At 40.8% G+C, this 13,464-nt stretch overlaps 1 protein-coding gene across 1 annotated transcript in view; it reads left to right on the plus strand.

Annotated features, from left to right (window-relative positions):
- Positions 1–13,464, plus strand: part of MEP1A (meprin A subunit alpha) — a 31,094-nt gene that overhangs the window by 8,273 nt on the left and 9,357 nt on the right. The window contains 4 exon segments of the mRNA XM_024766160.1: positions 1,734–1,851; positions 4,338–4,513; positions 8,794–9,015; positions 9,776–9,925. Coding sequence (XP_024621928.1) covers positions 1,734–1,851; positions 4,338–4,513; positions 8,794–9,015; positions 9,776–9,925 — 666 coding nt within the window.

The following is a 13,464-nucleotide window of genomic DNA, read 5'->3' on the forward strand; positions in this document are numbered from 1 at the left end:
TATCTGAAATGAACTCTTCTCATATTATTTGATCCAGGGATAAAAAGGACTAGTGGTTTTCAAAACTAACATGATGGTTCAAGACAGATCCATGTAAAACCTACCATGTCAGGGCAGAGTAAAGAACTGGGAACTAGGAAACAATGAGGCAAAAGATAAGGTCCTTTCTCTCAAGGAGTTAACAGTGTCCTAAGGAGAGGAAACCACCTACGTAAAGACAACACACAAAACATCAAGTGTGGTTTTCAGAGGATGTGCACTCAGGGTTGGCTTTATGGTGAAGAAGGAGACTTCAAGTGGGCTTTATTTCCACTTTCTTCTTTTGAATGATGTCAGGACAGTTTTTACAAAATTATTACAGAGTTGCTTAATTCCCCTTTCACAACCTACTCAGATGTAGGGAAGGCAGAAGAGATGTGATTTTTAAATCAAACACTCTCAGTGTTTCCACTATTTGTCTTGAAGATAACAAAAGCAGCACAATATTATAGAAAGTGTGACTTTCATTATAATCAAACTTTTTTCCTTATACTTTTGTAACAACCAAGCTGTCTTAGGTACATATCTTCAAATTATAGATGTGTCTCAGTAAGAATAAGTAAAAGTCCATGAACATTGTCCAATAGTTTTAATGCAAGCTCTTGCTGTTGTTGTGTGTGCTGTTTCCACAACAAATTTACTAATTATTCCAATGACTTTCTTTACTGACCTTAATATGATTTTATGACATCTGAGTGGTGGAGTCTCCAACTCAGTAGTTTATTAAATAAGGGACAGAAAAATATGAGATAAGTATGGGGTAAACTGCCAAGAATTAGAAACTCTTTGAGAGAATGCTGAAAATCAAATGTACAAGAATATAATTTAATTTTATAGAACTTAGCTTAAGTTGTAACTTAGAGACCTACCTCCAACAAGTTGATGGGATTAAACCCCCCCCCCCCCCCCCCTTTCCTTTGGAGTATCTTTCTCCCCCACCCATCCTTGTCTTATGCAATACCAAGGTATGTACACGTGCAGATTAGGCAAAAGGAATGATATTTGATCTCTGGTCATTGATCCACAAAGGTTACTAAGAGGCATCTATAGGTCCATAAGGCTTCTGCTGCTTTGGTTCCAAACTTGGGTTACAGAAATCTTTTCTAAGGCTGCCTGCAGAGCTGCCTATCTAGGCTTGCCATCTATTGGGGGTCCTACAGGGAAGCAGCATAAATATTACACATACTTCTTATGCTTTCAGGAGCCATAAACCTCTGTAAGCTCTGCTCTCTTCCTCTAGCAAGAGGGGGTGACTTTTTAGATTGGGGGAAGGAATCCCTTTCCCAATACTCTCCAAAGTACTTTATCCAGAAGACAGAAGTGGCTTGAATCACTTCTGTCTTGTGCTCTGCCATGCGGGTCTCCTGAGGGAAGGTACTCAGAACTTCTGCTTAGATGGGGGATAATGAAAGGGAGAAAGTGGGAAAGTTATGATTTTGTTCAGCCACACATACGTAAGTGTATTCTTATTTTGTAGATATATATACATTATGTATTTAACATATGCACTTAGTGTTTATATCCACAAATAATTTGTCAGTTTTAGTTTTCAAGGGATCTATTTACTATAAAAAAAATCTGTCATGGACCCCAGTGGATTTCATGTGGTGGTATGATTTTCTATGTTTATAGGTCATATATATATTATCCAAGAGCTAGCTAAGGCTCATTGATATTTTTATTGATTTCTGCAGCACTGAATGCCAAAGGAGCTATTCTCTATGCCTTTGAAATGTTCCGCCTCAAGTCCTGTGTGGATTTCAAGCCCTATGAAGGAGAGAGCTCATACATCATCTTTCAGAAGTTTGATGGGTTAGTATGAAATTTTACAGAGTGTGAAAATCACACGTCCTTTGATTATAAAAAGTGACACATCTCTTTCAAAGGCTAAAAGAAGAAATTGGAAAGAAACTAAAAGAAAAATCAAATCTTTCACTGTGAATTTTTTTAAGTGGCATCACATTTTTAATGAGCTCTGTAGAGAATGAATTGTTTGGAAACCTCAGGGAACCAGGGAGACTCATCTCAGTTCTTTTCCTGGGTTAAGGTTATGCTTTAAATTACAGTCCTTTTTTTTTTTTTTTCCTGGTACTCGGGCCTCTCACTGTTGTGGCCTCTCCCGTTGCGGAGCACAGGCTTCGGACGCGCAGGCTCAGCGGCCATGGCTCACGGGCTCAGCCGCTCCGCGGCATGTGGGATCCTCCCGGACCGGGGCACGAACCCCCGTCCGCTGCATCGGCAGGCGGACTCCCAACCACTGCGCCACCAGGGAAGCCCCCTTTTTTTTGTTTTGTCAGGTTTATTAAAGTATAAAATGCATCCTTTTGATGGCTCTGTTTTAAATTATAGTACTCTGATGGCTGGACCTCTTTGAAAAGTTCTAGATGTAGATTTGCTTTTCAGAGTTACTTATTTCTAAGAAGAAATAAATGGTATATCAAGAAAGAAGACCTTTTTCTTCAGCGGTGTGTATATGAACCAGTCTGAGCTAGATGAAGTTGGGAAGCAAAGCCACCATCTGCCGTGACTCTGTAGGTCTGTGTCTTCAAGACCCAGCTGGAGGTATCTCTTCACACTGCAGTTCCCAACATGACCTCTAGGTGTTGCCTGGATTTCGTTGTCTAGTTCTGAAGGTGGGGATTTTGTTAATCATGGATGGGTAACAGACGTAAAGAAGGAAGTTAGCACATGCTTTAGCTTCTCAAGAAGAGTCTTAGACCTCAAAAGGTGTAGGCTTGGCAAGTAGGGGTGGTGGAGTAATAACAAGTGAATAGTTCTAGTATGCTATGGTGACCACAGAAGCAGGACATAGTGTGAAGTGAAGATTCAGGCAGAGCCAAGCTGAGTGGCAGAGAGATGAAGAAAGGAGAAGGATGGAGAGGTAGAGGAAAGGGAAGGACAAATGGGAGGTGGAAATAGAGGGAAAACCCGAATTTGGGGGACTCTTATTGCCTGTGGTCGGGAGATGTCTCTATTACACTTAAGTTAGGGGAGAGGAAAAGGGAGGAAGAGGGTCCAGGAAAGGGGCTGGCCCAAAGCACCCCAAACCCTTCAGGATCCTGGTCCTCTGAAGCTGGAGGTTAACTGGGCTCTTTCAGAAGGACAAGGTCAAAGATTTACAGAGTGGTGGAGTTACGGTATTTTGCAACTTACACCTTTCCTTTGGGGAGGGATGTTTAAAAAAAGATAAATAATAAATGCTTCCTCTGGATTGTGGATAATTTGCAGAGTAAACTCTGAATTGGTAAGAAAATGCTACCGTCAGGCAAGGTGATAATGGTGATGCTTGCACAACTCAGTACATTAACTAAAGATCATTGAATTGTACACTTAAGATTGGTGAATTTTATGGTATGTAAATTATACCTTAATAAAGTTGTTAGAAAATAACTAAGGTCTATCTTTGAGTAGAAATCAAGCCTATTAGCATTTGAACTTATATGATGCTAGCAATCTTGGGAAAACAGTGGCAGGTAATTTAATGTGATTGTCACCAAGGACCTCACAATTCACTGGTAGCATTTAAACTATCGTCAGATCTCTTATTCTGTTGAGCATTGGTTAAGGTATAGATCCTTGTTGAGGTGGAAAATCAGATGTACGAGAAAAGACAAAAATAATTGGGAAAAAGAGGGAAAGAGGCTGCACACGAGGAATCTAGAGTATCTGCTAGCAGTTCCTGAGTCCACTATTTTCTGAGGGAATTTATGGGTCCTTCTTGCCTGGAGCCCTTCAGACATAAGTTAGGCCACCTGCTGTGTGCTGTCACAATGCTGCAGATTGGGTAATACCCCAAGAAATGAACTTGATTAACTTGCATTTTTAATGAGGTTCTTTTTTATGATCATAAAATATATGCCTGCTCATTATAGGATATTTGAAAAGTCATGAAAATGTAAAGGAGAAGACGTAAATCAACCACAGCCACTGCTCAGAGACGGCTTTGTGGTATAAAAGCAATAGTGTTGTTCTTTGGAATGCCCCATGGGTTTGTGAAGGTGAAGAAAAATGCCTATTTTTACTTCTTTTTACCTGATGCATTATTAGGATTGATTTGCCTTTGAGTATGTAGGCATACTTTTATAATGGCCTATCACTTTTAAAGCCTGCATAATAGTCTCTCCAGGGAATGTTGCTTTTTTCACCAGTGCCCTATGTTGATGAGAATGCTATTAATAGTTTCTTTTTGAAATCAAACCTAAATTTCTTCAAACCTAACCTAATTTGTGTTTTGGAATCCTATGAATTACAGCTGCTTAAGAATTCTGTAGAAGAAAATTTCTTTCTTCTCTTTAAAGGTGCTGGTCTGCGGTTGGCGACCAACACGTAGGACAGAACCTTTCCATTGGCCAGGGATGCGACTATAAGGCCATCATTGAACACGAGATCCTGCATGCTCTGGGGTTCTACCATGAGCAGTCAAGGACGGACCGGGATGATTATGTGAACATCTGGTGGGATGAAATTCTTCCAGGTGTGTATGAACCCAAGGTGCTATTATCATTATCACTTGCTCAGCCCAACCCTGGGATGACCAGGCCAAACCTACGTATGAATGGGAGCTTCAATTTCTCCAGGAGGAACACAAAATATGACCTCTCCTGTAGGCTGTGCTCATCTGATCACAACTGATCCCATATAAGTGTCTCAGGGAAAGGCGAATGGTGGTTAACTAAATGTAGGGTTAACTGATAATCAAAAGCTCTTGCTTTGTTTCTGTGTTTTTGTTGAAAATCTAAAATTCTATTCTCCTGTCTTAGTGAGTAAAATGAATTAGGTCCCTGAGGATGTCAGGGTCCTTTTTCTGCATGTGAAATCTTGTGTAGAAAACTACATGAGGTTTAGGTGACTGTATGATAATCCTAAGACATACTCCAGAATTTTTTTTGGTGCTTTACCAAATCAACAATAGGTGTTTAAAAACAGAACAGCTACAGCAAAAAAACAAAACAAAACCACCTTTTATCTGAATTTGCACTCCCAATTGTGTTAATTCTAGCTAATAGTTTTTCTGATTAATCAAAATGCACAAGTCTTTTCTTTCTCCTTTCTAAGCACCTCTTTCCTTCTGCCCCCAACCCATAAAGGATAACACCGTAAACGATAACACAGTTTTATTTCACATATTATTATGCAGTTACTCTAAAAATTCTGATGAAAATGTTATAACTCAGTTTACCAATAGACATTCCATGCTGTGTTTCTGAAAACACCTAGTTTTTTAAAAAAGATTCTTTTGATTTTAAAGTCTTTATTGAATTTGTTACAATATTGCTTCTGTTTTATGTTTTGTTTTTTTTGGCCATGAGGCATGTGGGATCTTAGCTCCCTGACCAGGGATCAAACCTGCACCCCCTGCATTGGAAGGTGAAATCTTAACCACCACAGGACCACCAGGGAAGTCCCAACACCTCGTTTTTGATTAGGAATTAGTTCAGGAAGTGGAAAAGCATCATTTTTGGCAGTGATAGCTTAATGAAACTTCCAATGTATTGGAAGTGCCTTAATTATGACCACACATGGTTTTCATGAAGCAAATCATTGCCTTGTAATTATCTGTTTCATTTAGATCCCAATTTAGCATATGAGTTCGCAGATTGCAGTGCATCTCTAATAATTTTAGGGACTTGGAAGAACTGGCCATACTTAACAATTAAATATCAGTCTCCAAAAGACTTCTGCCAGAACTAGCTCATTTTGGAGTAAGCTGTAACCATGGATCTCACAGGAGGCAGGGCTACAGATGGCTAATCCTATCAAAATCACCTCTGGGGTTTCTCAATCTGTGTCCCTCCTGGCACCTCCTATTCTGATATTTCATGAATGTGGAGTACTGGTGGGAGGAGGGGAAACCATGTGGTTTGTAAAAGCCTAATCTGTTACCAGGATTGGACCCACACATATACTCCCACCCATCCTACCATTCAACCACTGAGCTAGAGGCCAAGTAATATTCTTCTTTGTCCCCCGATACAATCTAGAGAAGTTCTAGACAGTATTCACCCAAGTATGAAATAATAGATCAAAAACAGTATATTTTGTCTCCCAGGGGTAATTGCCTTATATCTGGGTCTGTGTAGATGCGCCAGAAGAGTGCAGATCAAAGGACCGAATCTCTGCTTGTGAGGCTCCGGGCAGTATTAGACTTCATCTGAATTTGCCAGAGGCCTGAATTTCTTACTTTCTCTTATATACTTAACTCTGCTGAAAATGACATGAGGAAGCAGAAAACATTCGCATTTTTAAGTCTTGAAGAACACAATGCTCGGTGCTTTTAAGATAGTTTTAGACCATATGAGGTCCCCTTTCTCAGAGGGAGCCTGTACACTTACAAGGATAATTTGCAGACTGCTCAGTTTGGGATTGAGCATGAATGACTCACCATGTTTGCTCATCTCCTGTCTGTGTTTTCATTAGGTGTCATTTCATATATCTAAACTGCTTGCAATCACTGGAGAACTCTTCTCAAATGAGACATCAAATCCAATTTAGATCATAAGCAAGGGCAGTATTATTGCTCAGGGTAATTTATGACTTCATTGCATCTCCTCTTCAGTTGATGGCAATCTTATTATTTAACCTAGGAAGATACTCTATGGGCCATATAGTTCTCTCCCCAAATCCATCTCTGTTTCTGAAGTCAGAATTGTGTTTTCTGGGTCTGTTTTCTTTTATTAAGCAAAACACTTCTGAGGTCTAGCAGGGGGTCTACAGACTACGGTCTGTGGGCCATATCTGTTTGCTTTTGTAAATAAAGCTTTATTGGAACATAGCCATGCCCATTTGTTTACATACTGCCTATGGCTGGTTTTGTGCTATAACAACAGAGTTGAGTAGTTGTGACAGAGACCATACATCTTGCAAAGCCAGAAGTATTTTCTATCTGGCCCTTTACACAAAAGTTTTGCCCATGAGCTCTGGTTTACAAGATCACTTCCTCTTCAACCCCTCGGCTGTGAGTTCCCTGAAGGACCATGCCTGTCCTAGTCACTGCCAGGGACCGCCACCCACCTAGCACAGCTCCCAGTAAATAATAGGCATGACAAAAATGTGTTGAGTTAAATTTTAAAATGTATTAAAAAAACTTATTTGGTAAAGCATTCTGATAAGTATCCTTGGGTAATAAAGAATAAAACTATCTATTTTAACCTGATGATTTTATTGCAAGTTAAGGAAAACAGCCAGTGAGTTGAAAGCGCCTTAAGATACCACTGAGAGTTACCAGGAGACCCCAGACCCACACCCAAGTCCTCACACCCCCTAAATGCTTTTTATAATTTTGCCCCCTTAACGGCCATCTGAAGACCACGTGCTCTGGAAGGAATGACTCTCCTCCTTCCCTGTTGGGGTTATTTATTTCTTGCAGTTCTGTACCGACTTTGAAAATGCTTTGATCCCTCTTGGATTAAGTCCCCATAAAACCCTTGTGAGTTGGGAGGATGTAACATCAGTATTGTCGTTCTACAGTTAAAACAAGTTTTGATCAAAGGGGTTCATGGGCTTTTCCAAAAGCATCTGGGGACCACTGCCAGGCTGTACCACACTTCTCCAATCCTGAGTGTACCTGAGTTGATGTCTTTGAAAGTTGGTCACATTTTCTTCTAATTATTAAAAACAGTTGGATGGGAAGCTAGAAAGGGAGAAAGAGATGATGAAGGTGGGAAGTTTTGACTGGGAGAGTTATGAGTATTCTCATTCAGTTTTTCTATCACTTCCTAAGAAGGGAATTAAAAACCGTGAACTTCCCATTATTGCAGCCGAACCAGTAAATTCCTGATGGATGCTGGATTAAAAGAGTATCTGGGTGGTTCCTCATTTCAGCATTTCACATTGCAGGGCATATTCTCTTACTTATGCTAATCTCATTTAAAATATTTTCATTTTCTATTTTGAAAGGAAAGTCAGTTTTCTTCCTCTTCTGTTTTTCTCACCATGGGGCAATTTCTAGAACAGGAGAGTGTGAGCCTTGATTGACAGGACGCCACTTTCTCGCCAGGTGCTAAACTTTCCTTCTGCCCGTTAGATTTCTTTTTCCTAAATTGTTGGAGAGCTGGCCAGGTACAGCTCTTGGTGGTTGAGGTACTTGGCTGTTAGCAAGATGAATCAATCCTGAATACTTTCCTGAGTTCAAAAATTCCTTTTCCTACCATGAGGAATACCTGCCTCCACTTTGATATCTTATCTTCTCTTTCTTAAATCCTCATACATACACACACACATTTATTTATTTATTTATATGTATAAAAATGAATCTTTGATTTAAATATACATTTAATAACATGCATTGTATATTCACGTTACATTTACATTCTAATATACGTATATATTATGCACATATTGAATAATATGTATATATTTATTATTAATTATAACATGTATTTTTGTTCTCTTTGGGAGTATTTACCCATTTATTTAATTACTATGCCAGTTTCAAGCTATATTTATTTTTGGCCGTGTTGAGTCTTTGTTGCTGCCCACAGACTTTCTCTATTTAATATCCATTATAATAATTGTATGTACTATTATATAATATATTAGTACTTTACAATGTTATTAGTAAAAATTAATGTATATTAATTTTATATACATTGTGCAAATTATAAAATATGTTAAATATGTATATATATTTAGATCAAAGATGCATTATTCTGCCCCCCCTCCCTTATTTTGGTCTCTGCTTGAGTATCTAGTCAAAGAGGGTAGGACGGGGAAATGACATGACTGATCAGGACCTGTGGATTCCCTCCTTGACAGGTTATGAGCACAACTTTAACACCTACGATGACAACTTCATCACAGACCTCAACACACCCTATGATTACGAGTCTTTGATGCACTACGAACCTCTCTCATTTAACAAGAATGCTAGTGTCCCCACCATCACAGCCAAGATCCCTGAGTTTAACTCCATCATTGGGCAGCGCCTGGATTTCAGTGCTATCGATTTGGAGAGGCTGAACAGAATGTACAACTGCAGTGAGTACCTCTGGGTCTGAGGACTGGGTAACCCCCCCTGACCTTACGGGACTCCTGTACATTTTCCTTTGTGTTAATTTGTTAATTTTGTTAGTTTGTCCATTTCATTAAGGACATTTGTTTCCCTATCCTTAGAAAAAATTGTAACACCTACCCCACAAGGTGGTCATGAAAATCAATTATGTGTTTGTGTTCTGTAAAGTGAAAATATTGGGCCAATGTAAGGAGCTGGAATTGTCCAACTTCTTCAGCTTCCCTTTGAAGGGTGCATCCTTATGTAAAGCCCAAGATAGTTATAGGCTTGAAAGTATTTTGTATCTTAAATTCTTTGTCCAGGTTAGTGGTTCCTGGAGTCCTCTAATGCTCAGAGATGGGATGTTTTCTAAAATGGCCCCATTGGTCTTCAGAGACACATTCTTTAATCCTGTTCAATATGTATGTAGAGAAGATCTACTAAGAACAAAGCCCAACATAATAGGTACCTCATTCTTGATCTAAAGGAGTCGATGGTTGGCATTTACAGAAAAGCATGATGGTAAGCCTTTTTATAGTTTGACTCTGTGAAGTGTGTAGGGCTGCATCTGTGTTGGCAGGTTCTGCTATCTAATGCATGACGGTAGGACTTACAATTGAGAAAAATCAAGACAACGAAAGGCTCATGATCCTGCTAAAACAATGACATCTTAGTAGCCTAAGTCATTAGGTATTTGACATGAGAGGCCTTAAATTTTTAACCAGGTGACAAAAATATCATTTGCAGCCACAACTCACACCCTTTTGGACCACTGTGATTTTGAGAAGGCAAACATTTGTGGGATGATTCAGAGTACCAGAGATAATGCTGACTGGGTCCATGAGGACAGCACTCAGCCTGGACAAGCGGATCACACCTTGGAGGGACGATGCACAGGTCAGTGAAGGCAGCAAGGAGGTACATTATGGAGGTTCTCCAGGTTCAAGGGGAAATGGCAGCCGGCGTGTTTGGCCTCAGCTGGAATGCTAGTTATCAAACCTGGAACTCTGAATGAAGACAAAAACCATTTCTCATATCTTTATTATTATTATTTTTGCGGTATGCGAGCCTCTCACTGTTGTGGCCTCTCCCGTTGCGGAGCACAGGCTCCGGATGTGCAGGCTCAGCGGCCATGGCTCACGGGCCCAGCTGCTCCGCCGCATATGGGATCTTCCCAGACCGGGGCACGAACCCGTGTCCCCTGCATCGGCAGGCGGACTCTCAACCACTGCGCCACCAGGGAAGCCCGACATATCTTTATTATTAACGCAATAAAAAGCATCCAGGTTCTGGGCATGCAAAAGAAAGGTTCATTTAAGTGATGACAAAACTGATACAAACATAATGGTTGATATGACTTTGTACTTGTTGGTTATCTAGTTTATATAGAGTGTGTATAACACAGGAAACTGTACTCAATATTTTGTAATAACCTATAAGGGAAAAGAGTCTGAAAAGGAATATCTATATCTATCTATCTATCTATCTATCATCTGTCTATCTGTCTGAATCTCTGTGCTGTATACCTAAAACTAACAACGACACTGTAAATCAACTATACTTCAATCAAAGTTTTTTTTAATTTTAAAAAAGATATGACTTTGTAGGACTTCCCTGGTGGTGCAGTGGTTAGGAATCAGCCTGCCAATGCAGGGGACACGGGTTCGATCCCTGGTCTGGAGAAATCTCATATGCCGCAGAGCAGCTAAGCCCGTGTGCCAGAACTACTGAGCCTGTGCTCTAGAGCCCACGAGCCACAGCTACTGAGCCCACGTGCATAGACCCCATGCTCCGCAACAAGAGGTCCCACTGCAATAAGAAGCCTGCACGCTGTAACAAAGAATAGCCCCCGCTCGCCACAACTAGAGAAAGCCTGCGGGCAGCAACAAAGACCCAGTGCAGCCAAATATATATATATATATGACTTTGTAAATTAGGGCAATGTCTCTAACAGCAGTGTCCTCCGGTGGAACTACAGTGCATACCACATATGTAATGTAAAATTTTCTAACAGTCACGTAAAAAAGAAACAAGGGAAATTCTCTTTAGTAATATACTTAACCCAATATATCCAAAATCTTAACATTTCAATGTGCAATCAATATAAAAACTATTAATGAGATGCTTCACACTTCTTTACAGTAGGTGTTTGAAATCTGGTGTATATTTTATCCTTACAGCGAATCTCAGTTTGGACTGGACACAGTTCAAGTGCTCAGTCGACGTATATGTTTGGTAGCTGCCATATTGGATAACAGCTTCCTGTACATGGTTTGTGCAGCGAAAAAGCCATAAAGTCAGGAGAGACCTGGGTTTAAAATCTGGCTCCACCACATGCTAATTGTGACCCCAGGAAGTTGTTTTTGTTGTTGCTGCTGTTGAAGTCTTTTGGCTTTTTGTAAGCCTCTCTGACCGTCAAGCTATTGATCCTTCCCAGCGAGCTTGCAAAGAGATAATGCATCTAGAATCTTCAAAGGCAGACCAGCAGCCTGACTCCCTACTCATTTCCCCCATCGTCCCTTTCTCTCCAGAGGTTCTATTTATTTTTCAGTTTCTATCTTAACACCCTTTTATTATGTGCTCGTCATTGAAATCGTGCCAACCTTATTTGGAAGCAGGCGGGGTTATAGATTATAATAGCCTTTTAAAGATTGGACTATCCTCAAATCCCTTTGTCCACGCCTGTGGGAGAGTTGGTAAGAGTTCCTTCACAGATGAGACCCAGCTTATCACCCAGATGCCAGGCCACCAGGGAGAATGTCAGAGGTTGTCAACAATTGCCACTCTTCCTCGCGCCTTGGCAAAGGGTGAAAGTCTCTGTTACACATCAGATTATTAAACGTATGATCTCCAGTGCGCAAAGGGTGATCTACACCTGAAGTTCTCTTTAAATTTCCATCATAGCCTCTAATCTAATCTCTCCTGTGGGTTTGCTGCTAGGCTAACATGCAAGTTCCAGCTAAAGTTCCTCTCCGTGTAAGAGGAATCTGCTGAAAGAAGATTCTAGCATTTTAGTAGGAAAGGAAAGGACCACAGCCCAGAGAGGTAACTAGAAAAGCTTTCTCAGGTTAACTTGACCAGCCATTATGCTTCTTCCACAGGAGGCACATAATGGGACGGGGTTTCCTTTGCTAGAGAGCACTGCCTTATTCAGGTAGACGCATACACTCAAAGAGCTCAAAGGATAGAGGCCACTTCCCTCCCACTTGAATCCCAGAGAGATGAATGAATACCCAGTTACTGGCAACTCTAGGGCGAGAATTCAGGTCTCCTGACTCCTCAGCTTGAGTTATTGGGCTTGCACTTCATACTTCTGACCTCAACTGGTGGAATTCCTGAGCAAGGATAACCAGGAGACCTTCTTAGCCCCGCGAGCTCTTGTTTACCCTAACCCAAGCCCTCAGCAATTCACGACACCAAAGTCTAAGGCTAGTAAGATAAAGTATTGAGAAGAACATACCGGCAAATGTAATTTACCCTGATGATATATTAAAGACGTATGGTATTTTTCAGCTTTGTGGAAAGCGAGTCAGGATGAGGCAAGGACTCATATTGTCAAAGTACCTGGAACTGGAGATGCTCACTTCATTTTTACTTGATGAAATGTTTTGAGTGGAGCATTTGGTAAGAGGTTGAGTATTGGAGTAAGTTTAGATGACTTCTTTTTTTCTTTTTTTTAAAGAATGGTAACATTTTTATTTATTTATTTTTATATTTATTTATGGCTGTGTTGGGTCTTCGTTTCTGCACCAGGGCTTTCTCTAGTTGTGGCAAGCGGGGGCCGCTGTTCATCGCGGTGCGCGGGCCTCTCACTATCGCGGCCTCTCTTGTTGTGGAGCACAGGCTCCAGACGCGCGCAGGCTCCGTAGTTGTGGCTCATGGACCTAGTCGCTCCACGGCATGTGGGATCTTCCCGGACCAGGGCTCGAACCCGTGTCCCCTGCATTGGCAGGCAGGCGGATTCTCAACCACTGCACCACCAGGGAAGCCCTAGATGACTTCTTTATATGCAAGAATTGTTCATTGTCCTCACCTTTGAAAAAGTGTGCTGGTTTTCCAAGTGATGTATTTGTTTAGCCACCTGCTTGTTTTGGGGGAGAGAATTTTGAGATACATGAGTTGGGCAAAGCCAGCCTCTGGCATAAATGTAGACCCTTTATCCCCTCTTTCTTAGTGTTCCTCCAAGGCTTTCTTTACATTCAGGAGAAATCCTCAGTTGGTCCCTAATATGCCTTGAATGCCCCTTCTTAGAACACAGTAAAGGTGATTCTTTACCACTGATAGTACACCCAGTTATTAGGCTACAAAAGGATGAAACTGAACCCTTCTCATTGTGAATATTTAAAATTCAATTCCTAAAACTTTGAATCCCACAGTTTCTTATATAGCTAGGAGGCCATCGCTTTTCCTTGGATTGAATCTCTAAACAACAAAGT

The sequence above is a fragment of the Neophocaena asiaeorientalis genome, unplaced genomic scaffold (genome assembly GCF_003031525.2).
Source record: "Neophocaena asiaeorientalis asiaeorientalis breed wild unplaced genomic scaffold, Neophocaena_asiaeorientalis_V1.1 scaffold46, whole genome shotgun sequence".
Taxonomy (NCBI): domain Eukaryota; kingdom Metazoa; phylum Chordata; class Mammalia; order Artiodactyla; family Phocoenidae; genus Neophocaena; species Neophocaena asiaeorientalis.